Source organism: Crotalus tigris, unplaced genomic scaffold, assembly GCF_016545835.1.
Source record: "Crotalus tigris isolate CLP2741 ecotype Arizona unplaced genomic scaffold, ASM1654583v1 scf7180000018486.1709376, whole genome shotgun sequence".
NCBI classification, from domain to species: domain Eukaryota; kingdom Metazoa; phylum Chordata; class Lepidosauria; order Squamata; family Viperidae; genus Crotalus; species Crotalus tigris.
Genome location: NW_024097034.1, coordinates 34644 through 61596, shown reverse-complemented (window position 1 = coordinate 61596; position 26953 = coordinate 34644). Strand labels below are relative to the sequence as shown.

General features: G+C 36.7%; 2 protein-coding genes across 4 annotated transcripts in view; one reads left to right on the top strand and one right to left on the bottom strand.

The window, feature by feature from the left end:
- Window positions 1–5090: 5090 nt before the first annotated feature.
- On the top strand, window positions 5091–18302 carry LGALS8 (galectin 8). 3 transcript variants are annotated; one of them, XM_039352971.1, is made up of 9 exons: window positions 5091–5249; window positions 7874–7975; window positions 8600–8688; window positions 9739–9949; window positions 10989–11108; window positions 12468–12494; window positions 14985–15073; window positions 16622–16787; window positions 17463–18302. In XM_039352971.1, exons 2-9 carry the CDS (start codon window positions 7934–7936, stop codon window positions 17610–17612), a joined length of 894 nt encoding a protein of 297 aa, XP_039208905.1. In that variant the 5' UTR covers window positions 5091–5249; window positions 7874–7933; the 3' UTR covers window positions 17613–18302. The 3 variants fall into 3 exon arrangements, with proteins under 3 accessions (XP_039208905.1, XP_039208908.1, XP_039208907.1); XM_039352974.1 differs by lacking the exon at window positions 5091–5249 and adding an exon at window positions 5258–5440; XM_039352973.1 differs by lacking the exon at window positions 5091–5249 and adding an exon at window positions 5258–5504.
- Window positions 18303–18570: 268 nt separating this feature from the next.
- The window catches only part of HEATR1 (HEAT repeat containing 1), a gene marked incomplete at its 5' end in the record, with an annotated part of 39880 nt that continues 31497 nt past the window's right edge, over window positions 18571–26953 (bottom strand). Inside the window, 11 exons of the mRNA XM_039353038.1 lie at window positions 18571–18843; window positions 19935–20043; window positions 20281–20439; window positions 21055–21215; window positions 22457–22625; window positions 22719–22823; window positions 22999–23133; window positions 24450–24608; window positions 24688–24838; window positions 25472–25755; window positions 25998–26138. Coding sequence (XP_039208972.1) covers window positions 18755–18843; window positions 19935–20043; window positions 20281–20439; window positions 21055–21215; window positions 22457–22625; window positions 22719–22823; window positions 22999–23133; window positions 24450–24608; window positions 24688–24838; window positions 25472–25755; window positions 25998–26138 — 1662 coding nt within the window. The remainder of the gene's footprint in view (window positions 18844–19934; window positions 20044–20280; window positions 20440–21054; window positions 21216–22456; window positions 22626–22718; window positions 22824–22998; window positions 23134–24449; window positions 24609–24687; window positions 24839–25471; window positions 25756–25997; window positions 26139–26953) is intronic.

Genomic DNA, 26953 nt, shown 5'->3' with positions numbered 1-26953 from the left:
CTCCTATGATTATATTTAACTCTTGAGTAGCCATGCTGATGCACAGAGTGCACTGTTACTGCTTGTCTGGGTATAACTTTGATAAGCTGATAGTCACATGATTCACTTGCTCAGTGCCTTCCTATCAGACTTTTCTTTCGCTTTAGTAATATTATTAGTTTCCTAAGGTCTGTAGCTATAATAATTATTTCTTTTTGGAGACTTGCAATACCTGGTTGGTGTGATGTTCACTACCACTCAACCGACTGTACATAAGTGTTGTTGAAATGTATAGAAAGAAATGATTGTAATACAATGAGAAAATATACTCTATTACAATACTCTATTACAATACTCTATATTATTATTGTGCATATAATTTTTTTAAATTTTGGTGTGCCCTAAAATTTGGCATCCTAGACGACAGCCAAAATAGGCAATTGCCAAACCTCCCCAGCTTGTTGCCATTTTCTTGCTATCTCTGAGTGATGAAAGTGCAGAATCCACACAAACGCACACTTCCCAGTATAGACTGAAACCAAAGAGATAAGACAAGTATATGGATAGGAGCAACAATAATTTTTAAAAATGGTGAAGCTAGGTGGGGAGGAAAAACCTCTTGAAGGCATCTTTTCAAAAGTTGACAAAATCTGGAGCTGACAAGGAATACCTAATCCATTTGTATATATTAATGCAGTTTCAGCGTCCCTATCATAATTTTAAAGCTAGAATAAAAGTAGTATATAGATCAGATATATGATAGATCAGCAAATGTTTTTGGCTTCCAGTTTCATTCCTCCTCAGCCCATTGTACTCCAGATGTGTTGGACTGCAGTGCTCATCTGCAAAAATGTTGGTCATCATAGCCCAACTCACCTGGAAGGATAGCAGGCCAAGGAAGTTTATCATAGCAATTACAATGCTTTCTTTTTTCTAAACTAGGCTATTTTATATGTAGTAACTAAAATGTAAACTTGCATTTTGTAGATCCCTGCAGGAGATGGTGCCTCAGTCAAAGAACATGTAATTGGCAACAATCCCTTTGCACCAAATTGATCTTAAAGCTCAAATTTAAGAAAAAAAAATTAAAATCTCACAACTCTGAAACCTATCTGTAACTTCATTTCAAATCCTCATTTAATGGATAACAAAATTGTCAGCTTAATTGCAATATCAAAATCTCTGATCGAGAAGTATATTCCCTTGATTTAAGACTGTATTTTTAAATTATCTATCATTTATTAGGGATGAATCATATTATTAGGGATCATTCAAATTTTTCCTCTTCTGAGATGATTGATAAAAAAGCTGTTCTTTTAATGTTATCAGCAACCTGTGTTTCAATTCATTTAATAATTTTAGAGAAACTATGACAAGCAGCATGCTAATTAAGTGTGCCACATAAAACATCACATTTTAAGATAAATAGTATTCTGAGCAGTGTGTACTTAAATCACAGAATTATCAAGAGCCAATCCTTGATGGGTGATTTTTTTCAGAGTATGCAGAATCTCTATCTGCCTTGGAATTGAAGTGGTTAGATCTCAAATGTGGATAATATATTAAAATATTTTAAGAGTGATTATGTTAATTGGAATTGCTCATTCCCTCTAGCAATTAGAAAATATGTTCAAACATGTTTTCAGAGACAGTTTGAGAATTAGTGCTACTCCAGGGTGTTACAAAGCACTTATCTTCTCTACAATATTATAATAAAATATTATGAAGCATCTATTAATAATTTTACAGATACCCTGGCAATATTATCATTAATCTTTAAATGAATTGGAGTCACTTGGCATAATGAACACACTTTGGTTTATATAACACACAATAATACGGGCAGAAAGCCAGCTCAAAGTTAAACAAAGACATTGTTTGATCTCATTACAAATAACCATAAAATGCAAGTAAAATACTGTATGCCAAAATGTAGAAGAGTTGCACACATGCTTTAGAATATAGCTTATGAGAAAATGTGAGTTCAAGATCTTCATTGTAAGGCATTCAGTCCTAAAATCTAAACTCTTAAATGTACTTCCTAACAAGCTTCTATCTCAAGTGTGAAGAGAGCTGGATTTTCAGTCGAAATATCATTTTCAAACATGATAAGCTCTGAAAATGCTGCTATCAGGAAGAATACTTATGGGGAATTGAACTTTTAGGCTGTTCTACTAAACACAGGCATACTTAATTCTAACACATATTTTTATAGTTTTAGCTCTTTAGAGTTATGCTTGAAAATTAAGCCATTACTGGGATTCTGGTAGTATGCTGAATTTTAAAACTTCTAATTTTGTTAATATATTCCTTTTTTGTAATGGATCTGAGTTCAAAGCATTTGTACGTATGTATCATCAATCTGTTATGTTTGTTACATGTTTTGATATTTGGTTTTAGAAGAAAAATGTTTTTTCATCCCGTTTTTATTTTTATTAAGAGCGTTACTGTTACTTTTCTAAACTACTATGTTGTAATTATTTAAGACATGCATTTCAGTCATTAAAAGACTAATGTCAGAAGATGTGCAAGCCTAGAATTTATTTAGGATGTAGTGGGGTTTATTATTCTCACTGAGAATAGAAGTCTTTCCCTCCTTGTATCGCAGTTACAAGCAAAAGAGCTCTTTGAATTGCAGTAGCTGTCTACAGACTTCGGTCTCTTCTTACTACAATATATGTGTTGCCATACCTTATGACCAATCACTGTTTTATTTCATCTCAGAGAAGACAGTCAGATATTGTTTTAAAATGCTTAATTCATTCCATTACAAGCTCTTTCAGGGAACTGTCCATTGGTTTACTTTCACAAAGAATGAATGCCAGTATTTTAAAACCAAGCAGATCCTATGCAGAGAGACAGCATGATAGATTCCCTTCCTTTCCCTTTCCCCTCCCCTTCCTTTCCCCTTTTTGAAATGTTTGCTAGCTTTTTTTTTTTAAATAATTTTTCTTCTCCACTGAATCCACAATATTATGTAAACATCAAAGCAACACACATTTCAAATCAAGGTGTGAAATAATATACCCTGTAGCATAATATTAATATATCCAATAAGACACATATCCAAAGTGTTGCCTTTACGTTATTTCCAAAAGTTATGCAAGAAATCTGTGTGCACGTACATCTCCAAGATTTATCCCTGGTTATATGAGATGTTAAATCTGCATCTAAATTATAAGAATACATCCACACTGTATACTCTAGTCTAGATGAATTTAGATTTACATTAAAAACTAAATCTTTTAACATTGGAATTGACAATGTTCCCAGCAGGGATTGCATCACATGTCTTGCTCAGTTCCTGGCCTACCTGCATGTATTTTCAAACATCTGCCCATCCCAGCAGAAGGAAATTACAATCATCAGGTGTTAACTTCCTGATTATCTCTGTGTCATCCAATTTCCTAATTGGAGTTTGTTTGGGTTATAGGTATTCATAAAATTTCTGCTGGTGACTTTGCTCTGACTCCAACAAGCAGTTCTAACTTCAATGTTTATTGTCATTGACCTTCAGAGGTCAGACAAGAGCAGACAAGGAATATGTGTAATATAAAGACCTCTTCAAGTTTTTGTTTATGTATCTGTGAGCTATAAAACAAAAACAGGATTGGTGTTCTAATCTGTAGTTGCATAGATTACTGCCATAGCCATTTGACAGAGACTGTAAAAGTTAGTTTCATTATATTTTATTTCTCCTTGAACACACTATAGTATGTGTGAATATTTTTGAGAGTTTGCTTGTATTCTCACTACAATCTTTGTTACTGAAATGTATTTATGAAATTAAAATGACTTATAAAATAATTAGTGTGTAAAGGTTTATGAACATGTGTGTCACTATAGCATGCTGACTAGGTAGGAAAACCCATGAAACTTATTTGCTCCATAATTAAGCATAAATGGCCTAAAGAAGACGACTTATCCCACCTACTGATGAATTGTAGTACTGTAATGCATTAAGTGTTTAGACATATCAAGTAAGCATTATTTCACAGGTTTCAGTGGATGGAGAACCCAATATATTTTGCTGCCGAGATGAAGGGTAAGTTGATGCCTCTCCTTCAATAGAAAGAAAGTTCCTTGGACTAGCAGTGGCAATGGATGTATCTTCCAACATGAGGGTGACACCCGATGATAGCCAACCCTGCGTACTACTGTAAGAATGCATTCATCTTATTCTGACTAATAATTGCTATTTTTCTTCTTTCTACCATCCTTTTCTATATTAGAAACCTTTCTGTATGAGAAAACGGTTTAGACATCTTCACTGGCTTATTTTATGAATAAAATGATTGGGAGATTGTTTCAAGGTCCTTGGGAAAAATTCATAGAATAAAAATGAAAATCAAGTGAATACAAATAAGAAAATAAGAGAAAAGAAAAAAAAATTGAGCCTGGTGCAAAGAAGAGCAACTAAGATGATTAAGGGACTAGACAAAAACATATGAAGAACGGTTGCAGGATTTGGGTATGGCCAGTCTAGAGAAAAGAAAGACTAGGGGTGACATGATAGCAGTATTCCAGTATTTGAGGGGCTGCCACAAAGAAGAGGAAGTCAGCTTATTTTCCAAAGCACCAGAAGGCCAGACAAGAAACAATGGATGGAAACTAATCAAGGAGAGAAGCAAGCTAGAACTAAGGAGAAACTTCCTAATAGTGAGGACAATTAACCAGTGGAACAGCTTGCCTTCAGACGTGTGGGTGCTTCATCACTGGAGATTTTTAAGAAAAGACTGCACAGCCACCTATCTGAAAGGATATAAGATCTCTTGCTTGAGCCGGGGGTTGGGCTAGAAGACCTCCAAGGTCCCTTCCAGCTCTATTCTGATTGATATTAATTCTGGGTTGATCAATGATTCATTGGATTGTTTACTTGACTCTCCACGGTGTTTACAAGAGTCTTTTCCAACACCTAAGTTCAAAGGCGTCAATACTTTTCCCATTTTGCTTCTTCGAAGACCTAGACTAGACCATTACGAATTTGATTAAATCTTCTTCCAGGGCCGGTCAAACAATATTTATTTATTTATTTATGAGACTTATATACGCAAATTGCTCTCCGAAGTTTCAATCAAGGCTGTTCCTTTAAGTGTGGGAGGCGCGTGTCTTGGTGGGATGATGTCATTGGTCGGGATTTGTGAACCAGGAAAAGGAAGAATGCCGAGGCACCATTTTAAACCGTAGGATCGGTAGCGTGATAAATGCGAGGTGAAACAGCCGTTGCGGTTTTGGCCGGAAGGCGAAGAGTGCGCGCCCCAGATGCGGAGGTGAATCAACTTGAGGGCATCCGCAGTAGAGCAGCTGCAGAGAGTTAAAAGCAAAAAGATGCAGTTGAAAAGTAGCGAGTGACTTGGGAGTAATTATCTGGTTTGGATGAGCGGATGGGAAGGCGAATCAAGTCAAGGGAAATTTCAGAAAATATCGTGGACGGTGCGCCATCCAGTGGAAATTAAATTCGGTTGGTCTCTGAGTTGGAGTCCGGGGTCTGCGTGAAATTAGCTGGAACTTAAAAATCACTTCTGGTAGGGCCAGTAGGATGAGACAACGCAACATTTCTAAGAATTAGTCTGTTCGTTTAATTTGTGAGAAACTAGCCCGGTTTGGGTTTTTGAGAAGTGTTTTTTTGTGGATTTTTGCTTGGCTGTGATTACTTCAAAAAAGTATTGACAGAAGAAGGGGGTGGTTGTGATTTTTTCCCCGTTATTTGTTAATGAAGATAAAGAACGCCATTATTATTGCAATAGCAGAATTGCAGCGGCTGCAAGAGTGTGAAATTACCTAGCATTATTTTATCCATTTACCATGGAGGCGGCTAGTGCACAACAAGCCTATAGTTTAGTCGGATATTATTGGATGAACAAATAATATAAGTCTCGTGATATTGTATGGTTGTTGTTTTTTAAGAAAATGAATGAAGGGGCTTGGCTGGGAAATTCACTGAAGTACTTATCTTGTTTATTAAAAATCAGAGTAGCCTTTTAAGAGAGCCAGAAGAGTTCACTGGGCGTCTTCCTTGGTCTTGGGGCTAAAATGATGCCGCACCACATACTGTAGTTCCTCATGAGTTATTTTGGTAGTGTATTGTGGTAAAGAAGAAGTCTTGTGATGATGCAAAATAGCCTGTAGAGCTGAGTGTGGAGAAGTTGGCAGATATTAATCATGTCTAAAATCTAGGGTTTTTTTTAAATTAAGACTTTTGATTATAATAATGAAATAGAATAAAAACTAAACTTAAAGAAAATAGAGAGGAATAAAAAGTGCAAGGAAAAAGAAAGGGAAAAAATTGGGAAGTTCCTGAAAATCAACAGAGATGGAGCCAGCTTCATGTGGGGGAGGGGTGGGAGGAGAATGGTGACATGTCAGAAAGGAGGGCTCCTTCTGGTGTTGCCTCCAGGTTTGGCATGGAGCTGATAAGAACTTGACCCCTGAATTTGAGAGTGGCATTTATCTTTGCAAAGGGACTTTGTTCATCCAAAAATACAAATCACCACATATAACAGGCAAAGCAAAAAGCATTAAGGGGGTATGTGTCAAGTCTTCCACAAAAAGAAACAATACATTCCTTTGACATATGTTACAGTCAGAAAGCAAGTAATCGAACACCAGGACACTGACTACACATGAGACTTGAATAATACAAAATATTGATTCTAGATAACATTCCGCAAGTGGCAAATTTATGGGTTACTTTTTACTCTTTCCTAACTGGTTTGTACCTTTCTTAAGACTTACAAGTATATTCAAGGAATTTCAGTATATACTTTGCTGTTCTGAAGCTGCTGAAAGAGCAAGTTCTTGTACGCCAAAAAGAAATGACCTAGAGAAAAGAGAAAACCTGCTTTTTTAAAGTTAAAAAAGAGTCCTAGGCTGCCATGTTAAAAAAGCTAATGATATCTTTTAAAATGCTAATAGAAACCTAAGATTTGAGGTAGCACTGTGTCCTGCCAAGTCCTACTCCCTGGCAGACAGGATCCTGTATCATATATTTTCTGTTGGATCTGATGGGATGGGCAGAAGTGGGAGAGATGGTCCCTCAAATAACCCAGTCCTATGCCATGAGGGTCTTTAATGATAAAAATCAATACCTCGAATTGAATCCAGAAGCCAAATGTAACATGCAAAGAGTGAAGTGAAAAGAGTAGATGTGCAATATTTGCCATTCTAGGAACACGTATAACTGCTCCCATTTCATGTATTTTATTTATTTATTTATGAGACGTATATACCGCTTTAAGTGCAAGCACTCTCTAAGCGGTGTACACCAGTAAGCAATGTATATATATATTTACATTGCCCCCAACAATCTGGGTCCTCATTTTACCTACCCCAGAAGGATGGAAGGCTGAGTCAACCTTGAGCCGATGAGATTTGAACCGCTGACCTGCTGAACACAGTCAGCTAAAGTGGCCTGCAGTACTGCACTCTTAACTGCTGCGCCACCTCGGCTCTTATGACATGGCAATTAGAGAAGATATTGGGTATGTGGAAGAAACCTGTGTTCAGAGTTGTACTAATAGCGGTGGTGACTTTTTTCTTTGAGTTCTTTACTGAGTTTTTGCTGGGTATTTAAAAAATACTGTATCTCTCATTGGAACTATTTCAGACAGATGCTTTAGAATTCCATTTGTCAAGAGATAGCAGCCCACACTGATTGAAAGGCTGGGATTTTTAAATATCTTGTCAACTCTGTAGCTTAATATTGGAATGTTAAGTCTGTTGGAGTAGTTTACATTTGTTCTCCTTTGTACTTTATACTCAAAGGTAACAGAGGTTTTTCTATTATATTCTCTTTCCAAACATTTCCTTTGTATCCCCTTTAATGGTTCTTTCAACATATGTATGTATTCAATTATGTTCACTTAAAACTTAGCTCTACAACTTTACCTTTCAGATATTCTTTGCAATTGGATCGTACAGAGCCTAAAAACTTCTAAAGCCGAGAAGACAGAAAATGATGTCTTTGGACAATTTTCACAGGACAATCCGGAGCCCAGTGATTATCTCTTCTTCCTTGTTGACCCCATTCAATCTTAAGACAGGGGATTTCTGAAGTGAGAGGTTGGGGAAAGATGAGAAGAAAAAGTGTGGCTAAGCTGCAATAGAGTTTCCACACAGAGCAGAAAAATAAACTTTGAATCCTGCCTGCTCAAATATGTTTCCCCACTGTTCGGTTTACAACAATTTTAGGTCTCAAACCTTAATCTAGCTTCAACACTGATGACTTGTTTTATGCGGCTTATTGTAAAACTGATTTGATTATACTGATTGTCTTGAAATCAGATATTTACAATGAAGGTCCATGGCAATGCTTTCTTGCATGCGTGTTGCTGCACACAGCTACCTAATTTTGCTTGCATGTCTAACTCCTTATTGTCAGTAGTTGAGTGAAGATGAATGGCTCACGTCAGAGAATTGTCCATCTTGCATATTCACACCTTGATTAAGAGATTCTGAATCTTAGGAATTATCCTTAGGAAGAGATTGTCTGAACTAACTAAATTGGTAGAGCATGATTTTACTAATTATTAGGTTTAAAAAAAATAGAACATTGTGAAAAAATGATTTTTCCCTTTAAGTAGCAAGACTACAAATTACATATCCTCTCTTTTTAAAATAGGTTGTTCCATATGCTGGGACCTTAATTGATGGTCTTTCACCTGGAGATCTTGTAATAATACATGGATTTGTTCCTGAAGATTCAGAGAGGTAAAATAAATGTTTTATTAAAAGCTATTGTGTAAGGATATTACAGGCAAGCACCATATATATTTGTTGATTTATTGAAATGGTTCAGTCTTTCTTTTGAGAAATTAAATCTTTTGAGGAATGTTAAACTTTCCCTATAATAATGATTGTTAATTGATATTAGACCACAAATTTGCTGGTGAAAGTGTTTACATTATTTTGTTTACCGGTCCATAAACTTGTATTTGCTTGGATAAAATAATTGATTTTAGTACTGTATTCAAGAGACTATGTTATAACATTAGATAAGAAATATAAATATGAAAAGAAATGTGCAAACACTTAGAAAATGTTTCTAAGATATATCTACATATGTAATAATTTTTCAAAATATTAGTTAGAGCTATGAAACTGCTCTGTAGAATGGTCATAGCCATGAATGTGCTATTTTAGGGATTTTCATGGTCTTAGAAGAAAACTCTGTCCACATGTTGGACATATTCCATGTTAGAAATTAGAAACAATGCTTGTAAATCCTATATACATGTCTTTGAAGATGTCATCATGACTCTGGTATAGAATGAATGTTCCTGCTAATCCTGCTCAAAATTCTAATTCATATAACACAGTGGTTCTCAACCTTTTTAATGCCGCGACCCCCAACCGGTCGTAAGTCGAGGACTACTCAACTGGTGCAGCACCGTTTGCAGAATGGGACTTTTGGCGGGCTCAGCAGGGCAGAGACAGCCTGGACAATTCCTATTGGCTTTTGAAAGCCAATAGAATTAGACTCTATTCAAGAGAGTCTATTCTATTGGCTTTCAAAAGCCAATAGAATAAAAGGGAGTAGCACAGCTAAGGAAAAGGGGAAAAAAATGGCAGACTGCGTTGTTTGGCGACCCCCATGAAATGGCCGTTTGACCCCAAATGGGGTCCCGACCCACAGGTTGAGAACCACTGATATAACAGGAGTGGAATAAAGAGATAGCAGCTTTAAGGTTCTCCATTTTTAGAGATTATTTGCTGCTTCAACAAAGATGGCATTGACTCCAGTATGTTTGACTTTACTAGGTTCCAGGTGGACTTTCAGTGTGGCAACAGTACAAAACCTCGTGCTGATGTAGCCTTTCATTTCAACCCTCGGTTCAAAAAATCCGGTTGCATAGTTTGCAATACCTTGCAGAAAGAAAGATGGGGCACAGAAGAGATCACTTATGAGATGCCTTTTGAAAAAACAAAGCCTTTCGAGATAGTTTTTATGGTTCGCCATGATAAGTTCCAGGTAAATTGCTCAGATTTAATTATTTAATCAGCCAGTTAGCAATACTAGTTCAATAAGTCCTATATAACTGCAATATATACTGAGTTCCCATTGATTTCAACAGGTTAAATTTAAGTTTAGGCTTAAGTTACTTTGATTCCATTGGGAGTACTAACTACTTTTATCTAACTTTTTATTTTCTTGATTAGATACTTTCTGGATCAGTGCTCTTAATATTGCATTTATTTAGCTTATATATCCCACATTTTGTTTTTTTAATATCTTGCAAGATACCTAACAATCAAAACATTCAAATAAATTTAACCCAATGTAATTGAAATCTAATTAGATCACTGCTATCAACAAAACAGCAAACACAAAAAAATGTGCATCCCACCCCATAACTCTGCAATCAAATCCGAACATGAAATACATTTTTGTCTGTTGATGGAAGGAGAAAAAGTCTCTTCTTTAAAGTTTGAACTGATGTGGTGGTGGTTTTGGGTAAAAGGGGCGGAGGTCGTGGTATAAAGTTCAGAAAGATTTTTCAGGTTTTTTTAGAGACAGCATATATAGCACCCATGTAAGAATAATATATTTCACAATATATCTATTGGAGGAATATTTAAACTAAACAGCGAGGACAGTGAGCTAATTGATACAGAATATCCTCCACTATTTTTCCTCCACTGTCAGAGATTTTGCTGTGTTAGCCTTACGGTCATTAATTGTTCCTATTATCCTGTCATGCTAAAAAATAGATATGAAAAGTTTGGCCAAACCAACTGCACTATTATTGTAGAATCACCAACCACACCCATTGTGGATTTCATGTTGGTCAGAAGAAATGTATTGCAACCTTCAAACAAAAGTTGCTTATCTCATCTTTAAAACATAGTTTGCTAAACAATGGCTAAATTACTGTCAAAAATAAAAGGCTGCTTTTCATGAAATGCCTTAAGATGCGTTTGATTAATTTAAAAATAATCTGCTATCTAAACTATTTTTATCAGTTCTTCCATATAAAATATTCATATTTTAGCTGGCTGTTGTTTTACAGGTGTCCGTTAACAGAAAGCATTTGTTGCTGTATAAACATAAGATCAATCTGGAAAAAATTGACACTCTTGCAATATCTGGGAAAGTGAAAGTTACATTGATTGGATTTGTTTCCAACAAGGTGAGTTATTACAAGAGACGGTCTGTTACTTTGACATTGCTCTAAAATATAAAATATTTATTTCTTAGAACATTCTGTTGGTATGCACGGTAAAAATTCATGATGTGAATGGAATAGATTGAACCATTCACTTTATAAATAGAATTATGAATTGGAACATGCAACTTGCCCACATATTCAGTATAAGGAGCCGTCTTGATGTAAAAGATCAAATTACTGCAATAGCATGTAAAAGCTTTTATGAAGAAATTAACAACATTCTGCATTTTGTATTTTTAATATTGTAAATGTGAATATTGTAAACAAAAAAGATATTAAAAGCAAATATGTAAATACTTTTAAATATAACATATTTTATATTTTATATACAATTGAACAGAGTACAGGTAACCCTCGACTTACGACCACAATTGAGCCCAAAATTTCTGTTGCTGTATGGAGACATTTGTTAAGTGAGCTTTTGCCCCTTTTTACAACTTTTCTTGCCCTAGTTGTTAAGTGAATCACTGCAGTTGATAAGTTGGTTGTTAAGTGAATCTGGTTTTCCCATTGACTTTGCATGTCAGAAAGTGGCAAAGGCGATCACATGACTCCCCCCGGGACACTGCAACTGTCATAAATATGAATCAATTGCCGAGTGTCTGAATTTTGATCACGTGACCGTGGGATGCTGCAATGGTCATAAGTGTTTAAAGCGGTGATAAGTCACTTTTTTCAGTGCCATTGTAACTTTGAATGGTCACTGAACAAACTGTTGTAAGTTGAAGGCTGTAATAAGTTTCACACTGAAGGTTTTTGTTTGCCTTCTCAGCAGCTCACAATCACAAGTGGGCTAGGCAAACAGCTGTCACTAGCGGATTCTTTTCATTGAATTCCTCACTGTATGCCTGCTATGTTCTCTTGGAATTTGTTCCTCTTCTAAATGCAGTCAGAAACATTTATTTCCTTTTTGTTAATTATTCTAATTATTATTATTGCTAAGATTTGGTCTTTTATCCAGCTTCCTCATTAACTGAGCTCTGAAAACCTTCTCTGTTGCTTGGTCTTACCTGGTTGTTAGGGATTGTATCCTTTAGACTCTTTAAAGGAAAGAAAAGCTGAAGTGAAATCATAAGCACAGTTGTGGTCTTGTGATTTTCATCAAGCAACCACTTTGCTTAGCGACCGAGTCTCTGGAAACAGTTGTGATTGCTGAACAAAGACTACCTGTGTTCAGATATCACAATTCATGTCAGCATTTAATTATATATCTTATGTTGATCAAGATTCTCAAGGATCCATAAACATGGGAAATGTATTTTTAGGTGTACAATTCTGTTCTCTTATTTTACATGTAAGACTCTCTCTTTTTCTATACAGGAAGATGTACCTAATAGCTCACAGATGGTAAGTATCTTTCTAAATACATACTAGAACATGTTATAGAATGAAAATGAACGTAAAAAGTCATAAACTTTTTTTTATCTCGATGTAAACTTTTTCATTACAAAGCTATATGCACACGGGAGGGACTAGGGCATAGTTGATTTATGATTTGCCATCCCTCTGACAAGACTCAGTGACTGGGTTCAAAATTCTGCTAAACCATGGTTTACTGACTAACTCATTCTGCATGCTGTATAAACCAAAAAAGTGCTGATTCAGCAAACAGCAATGGCTGCACTCAAATTGTCCTTCAGAACAGTTTCTTTTGATAGTTTTCTGCAATTGTCATTTGCAATGGCCACATTCGAGTTCCTTGGAGTTAATACATAGAATTGTGACCTCAAAGATCATCTAGTTATCTGCTTTGTGAAGGATCTGTTAAAGCAGCTGAGACAGATGTTTCTCCAGTTTCTGTTTGAAGTGCTCCAACTAAAAGAACATTTACTGAGGCAACCTATATCACCAGTTAACCAGTGCTTACTATTGGGCTTTTCCTCCTAACATCTAACCTGAATCAATTTCCCTGTAGTTTCAACCCAATGATTTGATCCTGCTTTACAAGGCAATAGAGAACAAATTTACTCCCCCCTTTATATAACAGTCTTTTAGATAGACTGCTATCATATTTTCCCTTACTCTTCCTTTCTGTATGCTGAACATATTCAATTCCTTTAATTTCTGCAGATAGGATTTGGTTTTCAGTTCCCTCACCATTTTGTGGGCCTCTGTTGAATTTATTCCAAGACTCGTTTGCTAATGTGCTTTATAGCGGTGGTGCCCAGAAATGGGCACAATGTTCCAAATGTTATCTGACTAAAAAGAGTAGGACCATCGTCGACTTGGGCCTTTCCCTTTTTTCTTTCTCTTACCTTTTTCAGGTGAAGGTATTCATATTTCTCTGTTAAATTTTATCCTGTGTGTTTCAATCTACTAACCACGCCTGTCAAGATCGTTTGAATCTTCTCTAAACCACTTCATTGGGTTTTTTTTACATCTATATATCGGATAATCTTCAACTTCCTTCACCTAGGTCAGTGGTTCTCAACCTTTCTAATGCTGTGACCCCATAATACAGTTCCCCATGTTGTGGTGACCCCCAAGTGGGTGTGGCCACCAATAAGAGGGAGTAGGACAGCTAGGGAAAAGGGAAAAAAATGGCGGACAGCGTGGTTTGGCGACCCCCGTGAAATGGTCGTTTGACCCCAAATGGGGTCCCGACCCACAGGTTGAGAACCACTGACCTAGGTCATTAATGAAAATGTTGAATAGCACAGGACTCAAGATAGGGCCTTCTGGCCTTCTGTTCAATTCTACTTTCCAAGCTAATGTGGAATTATTTATGAATATTCTCTTGTGTGGTCATTTGACCAGTTACAAAACTATCTAACAATTGCACATCTAAGTTGCATTTTACTATTTCTTTATTGAGGATCACAAGAGAGAATTTGTGTAGTGCTTTATTGAAGTCAGGGTATATTATATCTATGGTTTTCCCCCTCTTGTTGAAAAAGAGATAAATTTAATTTGTTTATGATAGACCCAGTTAGACTCTTGGTAAATTGTTGCTTTCCCATCCAAACATTCCCAGATCTGCTCTCCCTTGGGCACGATCCTTGAACCAATTATTGCAGATTGGAAGTTGAGAGGTCTATAGCAGTGTTTCCCAAACTTGACAATTTTAAGGCATGAGAACTTCAACTCCCAGAATTCCACAGCCAGCGTTGCTGGCTATGGAATTCTGGGAGTTGAAGTCCTCATGCCTTAAAATTGTCAAGTTTGGGAAACACTGGTCTATAGTATCCTGTCCTCTTTTTGAAGATGGGGACAACACTTACTCTCCATCAACATTCTGATATTTACCAGTCCTTTAATTCTTGAATATTACAGTTCTACAAATGCCTCTGCTAGTTCCTTCAGTACTTTTAAGATGTAAACCACGGATTTTCAAACTTTTTCAGGCTGTGGAGCCTATTAGTGAAGAAAAAAATTTCCAGCACTCTGATCAAGACACAGAAAATTTCTAGTGATAAAAAAATTGGCTGTTCAAAAATTCAAGTGAATTTGCAATAGTGGCAAATATCTGTAGCTCAGGTGTAGGATGAGGGTGAAGGTTCGTTCTACGAGCTTGTAGATTGGTTTTTGAACATTTCGTTACCAAGCTAGGTGACATCTTCAGTGGTGTTTAGAGGAAGTGTGTCACAGCCAAGTAGAAAATAGGCTTGTTCAGATCATTTCTGAAAGTGAAGTGCCATAAATGTGTAAATGAGTAATAATTGTGAATAATCACTTGTTTTTTATTTTTTTTCCTTAATTATTATTGCCTTGTCTTTGTTTTAATTATTATATGCCTCAAGTGATATGTAAGTACTAGAAAACTCAGATACATGATATATATAAACTACAGCTTATTAATTTTGGCATAGGTAACTGTGGGCTTGATTATATTTTCAGGTAATTCCTTATTCAGCAAAACTTAATTATTCTGTTGAGCCTGGACGAACAATTGTTGTCAAAGGAGAAGTTAAAGAAAAAGCAAATGGGTTAGTGCATTGGAATACTGCATTATTTGTAACACTGATTATTTTACATGCTGCTATTATTTCAATGGAGGTGTTAGTAATTCATTCCTAAACTTCTAGAGAAAAACCTTACTGCGTTCATAAGAAACCCTACTAATCCCTACATGTATGTCTTTAACCTAAAATGTACAGTATGTCTTTAACTTAAAACTATGCAGTTTAGTATCACCCCAGATTTGTAATGTTAGAGAATGTCCAAAAACATCTACTTATCTGGAGAGGTTCTGCACAAATTTAATTTATACAGAGATGAAAGAACTAGAGATGCTGAAATGAAAGAGCAACAGTCCTGGTGCTGGCCATTAGCCTTTTCAGCAGTCATTTTGCCAAATTATAAATTTTCTCCGTATCAGTCAAGGTCTTGTTCTCCATACTGGTTAAATTTGCCTGACCCCCCAATATTTAACATGTTGGTTATCCTTAATTTTGAATATGTAAAGCCTTTAATAAATTTGCTTCTTCCCTTCCCACCACCAATTGATTCAATAATACTCCTAGTCTCTCTTGGGAATGATTTTCTGGTCTAGTGTAGGTAAGTGGGCCTGACAGATATTAGCCTTCTGTAATCTGTTCAACATGCTCTACATAATTCCCACCTGCCAACTGTTGTAAGCAGATATGTATTCACTGTAATGTCTTATACTGTAATGTCTTAGAGCAGTGATGGCGAACCTTTTAGAGATCAAGTGCCCAAACTGCAACCCAAAACCCACTTATGCATCGTGGGGTGCCGGGTGGGCATGGCCCATTGGGTGGGCATGGCTGCGGTGGTAATGGCAGACTGGGTGGGACTAAAAAGTTCAATCAATCAATTCCAACTTTGCAAGATCTTTTTTTTTCCAGTGAGAAGTTGAAATTGATTGATTGAACCTTTTTTTTTTTTTTGCACACGGCGGTGGAGGCCTAAAGCGAAAAGGTTTTATAAAACCCAGCTGAAGGCCTAGGACTGGGGCGACGGCCTGCGTGCCCACAGAAAGGGCTCTGAGTGCCGCCTCTGGCACCTGTGCTGTCCACCACCACTGTCTTAGAGCATAGTTCTAAGTCATTATACCATCAGCTTACATGGAAACTAACAGCGTATTATCTGGCAGGCTGAGGTCTCTAGAAGTGTCTATTTCTACTCTATTACTCTATACTTTGAATCAGAGGCAGGAAGATTACTATAAACTAGTTGAATTGTGGGCTGAAATTGGTGGTTGCAATTTTGTCATAATAAGGTTCTGGAGCTATGTGTCTCCAACACTGAGGCAATCTATTCAACAAGATTAGGATTGAAACTTAAAACTTGAAACTAGGTTAAATATCCATGTCACCAGCAATGTGGTAGTGAAGATTGACATGGAATGTAATGTTGGCAGGAAAGAGATGAAAATACAATTCCATCCTGGGTGAAGGCAAGAACTGGAAGGAGGGCTAATGGGAGCCGCACGCTGAACATGATAGAGGGCACGAAGTTGGAGGAAGAATGACCTAAGGGTACATAACTGATGTCACCATTTTTATTTTCAGCTTTGCAATTAACCTTAAGTCCAGTGAGTCAAATGATATTGCTCTTCATTTGAATCCCCGAATAAAAGATAATGTTTTTGTGAGAAATTCTTACCTGTTCAATAGCTGGGGAGAAGAAGAAAGATCTATTGCTCATTTTCCTTTCAGCCCAGGAATGTACTTTGAGGTAGGAACTAAACAAGATTACTGATCTGTATTTTGCCTGTTAATGCCTATCTATTGAACACCACCCTAAGTCACAATGCCAGAGTTGAGTGGCCATATAAATAAATAGCATTAATAATTCACACATTTATGAATTATTTGTGATAAAAAGTAAAGTGGGGGGAAGTTACCATGAAATGTATGGAAAACTGTACATTTGGACTTCCTGAAAGGTATGGAAAACCATACATGTGGATTTCACCGTCCAGAATTCCTGAGCCAACATGGAAATAGGTTCATAACCTTCTACCATATATAGCTCTTTGATGTACAGAAATTGGCAACTATCCCAAAACAAGATGACATTCAGACATTTGCATTACATTTTCTTCCTTTTCAAGATGTGAAGGTTTGGCAACCTACTGGATGCAACAGAAAGAACTATAACTATTTGTAGTTTCAGTGTTGCAACCCATTGTATTGTAGACAAACACGTTTTATGGATACATTTAGAAAATGAATTTAAACATTATAAAAATGTTCAAGGGATACAGTGAAGTAGACTGCTTGATATAGGATTTCTGAAAGATCAATCTTAATTTATTGGCATTGCATTGTATTTGTATTCTTTCCTTTCCAAAGATAAGTCTTTGGAAGTTGATTCTATTGCTGTTGATATTATCCTTCTGAATTTCAGCTGATAATTTTCTGCAAAGATCATCATTATAATGTTGCTGTCAATGGCATCCATATCCTAGAGTACAAACATAGATTTAAGCAGCTTGACAAGATCTGTATATTGGAAGTCTTCGGGGATGTTCAACTCTTAGATGCAAAATGTTGGTAGTTGTGCAGTTCCTGTGTTTTGTTAATTGCTTGCAGAGAATCATCTTGATGTAACCAACAAAGGAAGAAGATTGCAGAAATCTCTCTGTGTGATCACTTAAATTAACTAAAGTACTGTATCTAATAACTAACCATAAAATGGTCTAACAATTTATAGTTTACTAACTACGGAGATTGTGCCAATGTAAATGACATATTTGAAGAACACTATGTGCTTTTACAACGTTCCAGTGTTCATAGTGAAAGGCTTGATTCTCAAGGCACACACCAATTAGTTTTTTATAAAGCTTAAGAAATCAATGATTAATACAATTATCCTTGAAGTATATTCTGATGTTACAGCTGGAAAATACTGTTACAAGCACCAGTATTAAATTGCAAACCAGTACATATATAACTGGAAAAAAACTCCATTGAACTTAGTAAGAATTGCCTCATCAGTGTTCAGTAAAATTAGTAGGCTTCCATGCATTTCTGGGTAATATATAACACGTTTCCATTATGACTGTTTATCTAGGCAGCTGTTTTTGTATCTCAATCTACTGCCTAGCATTTTTAAAAAATCTTATGTTATCAAAAATATCTGTAAACAGTTCCGATATGTTCAGAATCAATTATAATTTTCTGCTGAGCTTTATGGAGAATGTATGGCTTTCCAATCTATAATTAAAATTCTGAAAGTGCAAAGCAATGTGGAATCTATTAAACTCTGATTGTCTCCTTAAAATGTTTTGATATGAACAGGAAGAACTGATGGCCGAGATAGGACAGTACGAGTTTCTAGATGGGGAAATAAAAGGGTTGAATTTGTTTCCTCAGTTCTAATTAATGTATACAGTAGATGTGATGAAATTTTTCAGTGTGGCCCAGAAAAGTGATAAGAAATTAAATTTAATTCAGTATAGTGAGTGTAATGAAACCTTTTAAAAACTGCATAAGAAAAAGTAAATGTAGAGAAGTTACACTTGAAAATTTGTTCTTTTTTAATTAAAATCTAAATAGTCCTTTTAACATAAATATTGAGCAAAATGATCAAATATATATGTGAAAATATACATGAAACAAAGAATTAGAAAAAAGGTTGTGTTCTCTTGGTCCTTGCAAGCCTTAACCTCTAAAACCAGAAGAGTTGGTGGGATAGGATTAAAAGTAGCTCTGGAGTGGTTCCCCAAGAATAACTTCAAGCTGCTGAATGGTTTTTTGGCATTGATGCTCCACTTCTTCACATTCATCTGCCAAGGAGGCAAAAAGAAATAAACAATTTAGGGTTCTCTCATGCTGCATCTTTTCTCTCCTAACCTCCATTTTCATGCCTTCTAGAGATATTTTAGCTGGTTTTCAATTGTTTGGATATTATTATTTGCAAATGCACCTTTCCATTCACAGGGAGGAAACTTATACCTTTTCAAATAGATATTTTAAAATGTATATATCACTACTATCATATATTAATCTTAAAATTAAACTTTGGAAAGATTGGGAAACTCTAAGAAAATGTTCCTAGTAAGTTCCAAAGGTGTTCTTAGAAAAGCAATGACCAGCACCATATTGCAAGGCATATAAACTCAAGGTTTTCTAGAACTAATAATTTAGATGTTAGCTCTGCCCAAGGAAGGAATCAACTTTCTCAGGTTGCAGAAAACAACATTATAAATACCTGGGGTTCAATCGGTGCTTAATTATCAATTTAAATTTTAGAGATTCCCTAATTTAATATTGAACCAACTCAGTACAGATACAGTGTGTGTGTGTGTACACATACACCCAAACAGGGTATATCTAAAGGCCCTATAGACTATTATATAAATTATATGTAATGCTTGAATTAATTCCATTTTAGTAATAGTAATAGTAGTAAAGTTGGAAGGGACCTTGGAGGTCATCTAGTCCAACCCCCTGCTCAGGCAGGAAACCCTACACCATTTTCTTCTAAACATTTCCTTACTTGTTTGAGACATGTCCTTTGAACATTCCTAAATACTGTGACATTTTCTTGGAAATAAAATGTACTGTGATTGACTTGGAGTTTGATACATTCTGTATATTCATGCTGAAAACCCGCCATAGAAAGTTTTCTTTGTGAGAAAAATATATATCCTCTAATGAATCCGTTCTCGACTATCTTAGACCCAAGGCTAGAAGTGCTCATAGAACCTAAGAATATAGTTTAGTGTGCGGTACTATGTAGCCTGACGTCCAGCAGTTTTCTACAGAGACAGGATAATTTGTCCCTAAGGTGGAACGGCAGGACAGCCATGCTTTATTAAAAGTAGTTTTATGGGAAAAAAGTAACCTGATGCAAGAACAATATGCAATACATTACCTTCCATAAGCTCAGCTAAGAAAGGAATGGATTCTGGTAGTAGTACCATATAATTTTCTCTTATTTTTTCGGCAAGCTCTAACAAAGCCAACAAAGCTGCAAATCGAACCTGAACAAAAAATAAGTGTAATCAGGGCATTCAAAAATATTAGTGCAGTCAGAATGGCCCAATGCTAACTCCTCCGCAACATCTGGGCACAATCACAACATCCCCGTTTTTAAAATATTGACCCCTCCCCCCAACATGAATTAAGCTGTATTATTTTCTTTTCCAAAGAAAGGAAAATACACAGAGTACTTGCCCCCTTGATTGGCTTGAGCAGAACTTGACACATCTGCCACTAACCTTGGGCGATGCATGCCTCATCTTTAGCAAAATCTGATAGTTCAGGGGCTTCCACAGAGAGTCATCTGCCATTGCGACTGCAAACTGTGCTATACACGGAATCAAATGCACAGTCACTCTCTCCTGGAATTTCTCTTCTCCTCCAAGCATGTTTTCCAGCTACAAAGAAAAAAAAGTAAAATCAGTTCCATGCCGAGAGAAAAATGAAAAAAAAAATCATTTCAACCAATGTTGGGCTATTTAGCCTGACCAAATTCTTAGTTGTTACTTAAAGCAATGTTATGCTAGAGCTTTTAGAATTAGAACAGATTATTTTATTTTTCTTATCGTTTGATTCCTTTGATTCTTTATATATATTTTAATATCTCTTTTTTGGGGAATCCATAAGAACCCTGATTACATTTAACCACTGGTTGTACAAGACTGTATTTGGTGGATTGTTCCTTTATAAATAGTATATCACTCAACTCATGTTCTAAATCAAGTATGATAATTTGGCAATAAGAGAAGCTGAAAAAGGAACCTAGCCCAAACGAACAAAGCATATCTGTAAAAATGGTCCAAGAATGACACAGCACAGTGGAAACCTATTATAGAAGCGGTGAATGCTCCAACTCTGGAAGTTTTTAAGAAGAGACTGGACAGCCATTTGTCTGAAATGGTATAGGGTTTCCTGCCTGAGCAGGGGGTTGGACTAGATGACCTCCAAGGTCCCTTCCAACTTTATTATTATTATTACATAATAATCTAATAAAAATGTCACTGTTCTCTAACCTGATTGACTAACGGCAGCATCAATGTTTCTGCCCTCTCTTTGCTCACAAAATGATAAGAATCAAAAAGGAAGATTTTGTACAAGCAATCAAGGCTATATTGTAGTAATAAGCAACTTTTTTCAGTGTCGCCCTCAGATTCAAAGTAAGCTTCATCTGCATCTGAAATAAACAGCAAAAGGTACAGGATAAGGCGTTTATACTTAGCTAACACTCAATTTTGTAATCTCCGTATACTATTAGCAAAGAGAAAATTTCATTAATAGCATGTTTATAATTAAAGTTGTTTTTAAATAGAATATTAAGATTCAGATATTATTAGGGCAATGTTTTTCAACGTTGGCAACTTTCAGATGTGTGGACTTCAATTCCCCAAGCTTGTTCGCTTGTTGGCTGGGGAATTCTGAGTTGAAGCCACACAACTGAAAATTGCCATGGTTGAGAAACAACATGTTAGGGTAACAAAAAACTTATAAAATCTGTGTGATACAGCAGGTTAAAAAAATTTGATAGCTGGATGTTATCCAGATCATGTTTCTCCCAACTGTAGTTGAAAAATATTTTTTTTTAAATACTGAAGTGCAGAGATGGACTAAAGCATGAGTGGACATCCTAAAAGCTTGGCAGATTGCAGAATGCCCAGGAAGAGATGGGTTTTGTTCCATTCATAATTATGTTCCCCAAGTTGGCGGCACCCCGATGCCTTAGTTCTGCATGTGGAGACTTTTTTTCTGGGTAGTTGAAGTGCTTCCCTGAAGCATCCCTTTGAAACTTTTCAAACTCCTCAGAAATACTTAAGCAATTGAGAAATGATGATGTAGCTTATGCCTTATCAACTTAATGGTACTGGAAGGACAAGTCATTGCTGAAAGACCTGTTATTTGGCTACATACGAAATCTACCCAAGAACTGAAAACATAAGTCATTATTTCAGCAGAGTTCATTCATCAAAAATGTACAGTAATACCATTTTCTCACCATGTCATAAGATCTTGATCACATGGGTTTATTAATTTTAAGTGTGGCTTTTCTTTACCTTATTACGATAATTATTCTCATTATTACTGGTTTATTATTTTATAGAAATAATGCAAATAAAATGAAACGCAAGATTCTAAATCTTATCCTCCCTCAGTGAAGACATGACATAGGCTGTGATAAAGTTAAACAAACTTAGTTTAATGTGAATGATCCCTACGATTTATTTTCTTGAAGGTGAACTTCAAGAAAATCAGAAGTTAGATTCTGAGTTGATCCAGACTAGCCTTGCATTTCTAAAAAAATGAAAATAAGCTAAGAAGAAAAATGATAAATACGCATTATCACGTTATTAGTGCATTATAACATATCTTATTAAAATATTTTTTTCTTCCTTGCATTTATTTTTAAATTAGAATTTTTACCTGTTTTTGATGTATTAATCTGGTTCAGATTGTCAGCAAAAGGTTTCACTAAATGGCCAGCAAATAGGCTGAACAGCCCTTTTAGCTCACCAGCAATACAGTCTGCCAGTCGGTAGAAAGTTAACTGTCTATCCTTTGAGGCACCTTCAGTTTTGGCCCAATCAAAGAGCTGAAAGAAAGAGAGACAGGGGTGGCGGGTTTTTTTTGTATCAAAACACAAACAAAAAACCTTATTGAGATAGAAGTGTGTTCAAATGCCTACCTTGAAAAACAAGGGTCGGAAAGACATTTCAGAAAGCTTCATAATCATGCTGATTAAGCATGTAATAATTCGAGATTCTATTTTGCCAACCTTCTCTATATTGTCCTAGAATAAAGCAGGTATTATCAAAATATTTGCAGCAGTGTTTATAGGATTGTGGGCACAATTCTGCCCAGAACTGAGCTTTTTAAACTCCCCCATAAAGATTTTAATTCAAAGGGAAACTTCACTTGAAGAGGAATACATTTGTGCCACTCCCAAAAGATTTCCTATACTTCACCTGAGAGTGTTCAGCTCTGAAGTCCAAAGCCTTTGTGAAAAATGCTGTTAGCTCAGATTGATGAGCAGAGAGCTGATTTTTCTCCAGAGTTACAATGTGCTCCTTCAAAATATCCATTATAGTACCCACATCATTCTAGAAGAGCAAACGAATAAAAATACAAGTTCAGATTAATACCCAAGGGAATTCAAATTATTAAATAATGTCCAGATTGCTTGAAGTTTTCCCTTCAAAAACTTAATAGCATCTTTTTTAAGGAAAACTTCTGATCCAGGATAGTGTGAAATTTGAGAGCCATAAGGAACCATTGCCCTGCTCCTCTTCCTCCTTGCCCAAGAAGGCCATGATAGAGCACAGATTAGTTGAGTAAAGGAAGCAGCCTTTTGCCGATGGAATTACACTCCCTTTCTGAACTCCATTATTACCTGGGGCAAAGGTCGGCAACCTGCGGCTCCGGAGCCGCATGCGGCTCTTTGAGCCTTCCCCTGTGGCTCCCAGCCTCCTCTGCCTTTGCAGAGAGAGACAGAGACAGAGAGAGGCAATTGCGCTTCCCTGCTTCTCTCTCTCTCTCTCTCTCTCTGTGTTTTGTGTGTGTGTGTGTGTGTGTGTGTGTAAAAGAGAGTGCACTCACATTGTTCTCCGAGGAGCTGAAAAGCTTTCAGGGCGGAGCTCCTCCCTTTGCTGCGTCTCAGCAGGAAGCAGGAAGGGCAGGAGAGAGCTAGCTAGCCCAGCTAGGCTGACTCAGGAATTCTGGGAGTTGAAGTCCATGAGTCATAAAAGAGCTGAGGTTGCCTACCCCTGAGATTGTTGGAGAACAACTTGAAGCAAGCCAGGTGAGCAGCAGATGGGGGGGGGGAAGAAAGAGAGAGAGAAAGAGAGAGAGAGGGAGGGGGAGAGAGAGAGGAGAGAGAAAGAAAGAGTGGGGGAAGAGGAGTGGCAGACCAAGGGCAGAGAGGGAGGGAGACAGAGAGAGAGAGAGACCCTTTTGACATCTAAAATGAAGATAACACTGCATATATCCTTTTTTTACCTATGTGTGTATGTAATTTTATTCTCTTAAAGCATTCTCTCAGTGATCATTGTTTTAATAGTATGGATATTCCCAAGAGTCATATTTTTACTTTTATTTTTAATGTGTGTGTGTGTGTGTGTATGTGTGTATACACACACACACACATACACAAACACACACTCTCTCTCTCTCTCTCTCTCACACACACACACACACACCTATAATAAAGATAAAAAAGGATATATGCAGTGTTATCTTCATTTTAGATATCAAAAGGGTTTTGCGGCTCCTGGTGTTTTGTTTTTGGTGGGAAATGGGTTCAAGTGGCTCTTTGAGTGTTTTGGGTTGCCTACCCCTGACCTGGGGCAATATACTGACTATGTATGTATGTATAATAATATAGCAAGAGGTGGGTTGGAAGAACTGAAATGCATCTAACCTTATAGGCATTTGCAATTTCACCATAGCACTTGGCAATTGCCGGCAGAAGAACTCTTGCTGGAAGTTTTGTTGCTAAAGTGGTTTTCAGAGAGGCCACACGAAGATTAACTTGAGATGAAGGTCCCATTTCAACAGTAATTCTGTCCAAGTGGACCACCTAGGAGGCAACCAATGTACAAATCAAATTATCTCGCAGAAGTTTCACACATCGTGCTGCTTAACTAATACTTGCTGACCTGGAGCAGAACATCCAGTAAATATGGGCTGAGGAAGCATGGCAAAGTTTCTACAATTTTCAGCAGAGCCGTCACTGTGCTAAGTAAATAAATTTCATTGGCGACCAAGTCCTTTTTGTGTTTCAGTATATTTAGCAATGCCGGCATCAGTCTACGAGAAAAGTTACATAAGATTAACCTGTTCGTACTCAAACAGACCTCCCGATAAAATAAGCTATCTTCTATTCAAATATATTTCACTAAACGGTGTTTTAAATAAGATCAAAGGCCAAGCTCTTCTGAAAACACAGACATTTCTAATGAATATTCACGGTTAAGTTTCTTAATCTAAATAAAGGGCAGTGTAGTAGTTCATTGCATAGGAGTCAAAATGAGTCAAAACTCATTTTATCTCTCACTACTTTCTTGAACTATTGCAATCAGGAAAGTGCTTAATTTTTCATTCTTTTTGGGGAACGCTTCCAATTAATCATACAAAATTTCCTATGAATATAATTCAAGCATTTCTTTGCAAGGAAGAGCATAGAAAATTAAGAATCATTTACACAAAAGGAAGTCCATAATTTTTTTTCCCCAATGCCAATTGGTTTCCCCCCCCTTCGGAATTTCCTGGAAAACCTGTGTCTACCTATAAAAGGAGAAGAAAAATAATCACCCTATCTTTTAGAGCTTCTTAACTGATATTCCATCACACTGCAATGGAAGGCATAGTTTGAACAACTCTCAAGAGTCAGTCCAGATGTTCAATTTTTTTGATCCTTAATTATGCTTGTAGAAGAGTTACCTTGGAAGTTGAGGTATAGCCAATGCTTTCAGCACACAGGTGACCTCAGCAGCGCACAACAAAGCACTTCCAACAACATTTTTTTCTTCTTTCCCATCTGAAGAAATCACCTTGATGGCCACTTTTAACACAGTTACAAACAGCTCATGTTTCTCTGTGCCAAAACACTTGCACAGCAACTTCAAGCTATACAAGGCCGTCTGCCTGTTAATTGCCTGTTCCTCAGCTTCCTGATGTTGCACAACAGTGAGGAGGTCGGGAATCAATTCAAGCAGCAGTTCCACCTAAAAAGACAAAATGAGGCTGAACCATTCATGGGAAGTTTTCAGGGCTGAATATCCAAGTCCAGATCTTACAATCCAAACAAGCACACCGCAGAAGATTTCCTATAGTAAATTCAGGGATCCAGATCCAGTACTTCTTTATTTAAGTACTGTACTTAAAGGCAAAGCTGAACTTTTTCTATTATGGTTGCTATGACTACTAATACTATATTGCAACAGAGACAATGAGAAGAAATGCTTACTTGGGTTTGCTTCCATTGTGTGTTCTGTTGCAGTTTATTGTTGAGGAGATCCATGGCTTTACGTCTCACTGAGGGCAACTGATTGATTATCAGGCCCCTGAGGACAGGAATAAAGGTTTCTGTTGGAATTAAGGAATTGATCTAGAAAGGAAACATAGAAACAATTTTTTAAAAAATTAATGGTAAAAAATTGTTTCAGTATTTAGAGAGGAAAACTAATTTAACAATCCTTTGTCTCTTGAGTATCCCACTGACTCTTGAATTTGGGGGAAACTCAAGAAAATCTCAGAATGCAAACCCAGTGTCAATCTAACAAGGTAGAACAGACTGACAAACCAATGTCATATGGGTCGAGACTGCTGCTATCATGACAACTATAGTAACAGAACCTTGCAAGACTGTGCTTCCCCTCCCCCCTTCACTATTTTTGTGTGACTTAGGGAGGGCCCTGTCTGCGATGTTTAGTCAGCATCTTGGAATGAAGCTCAAGCCCCGCTTATCTGTTGCCTTGGTAGTGACTCGTATTTCCTCCTGTCCCCCAAGGCCTTTCCCCATGTCCTCTACAACTAGGTCAAAATCGGAAGGAAACAGTATAAGCTGAGAATTTTCTTCACTCAGTTTTCTCCACATTCCAAGCCTTTCCTCAGGTCTTGACTAAGGTAAGTGGAAACTCTGTTCCTCCTTCCCTCTGCCTTCACTCAACTGCCTGATAAATTGATTTAGAAAATCCAGAGTTGAAAGGAGTTGTTTAGACCACCAAATCTGGCTATCCAGCTTCTGCTTCAACATATTTACTGAAGGGGAGTTTATAACCTCTTATACTAGTTGGTTTCTCTATTGACCTGTTCTTACCAATTACAAAACTTTCCCTAACTGGAACTTATCCTATAGTTTGAGATCTTTATTTCATCCCCAGCACTCTGGCACACTATTCTTCTTTTGAAGAACTTATCTAT

Coding starts and splice junctions, on each gene's coding strand:
- LGALS8 (XM_039352971.1), top strand. CDS start 7,934: ATGATGTCTTTGGACAATTTTCACAGGACAATCCGGAGCCCA. Junction 9,950..10,988: donor TTCGCCATGATAAGTTCCAG/GTAAATTGCTCA, acceptor GTTGTTTTACAG/GTGTCCGTTAACAGAAAGCA. Junction 16,788..17,462: donor GCCCAGGAATGTACTTTGAG/GTAGGAACTAAA, acceptor TCTGAATTTCAG/CTGATAATTTTCTGCAAAGA.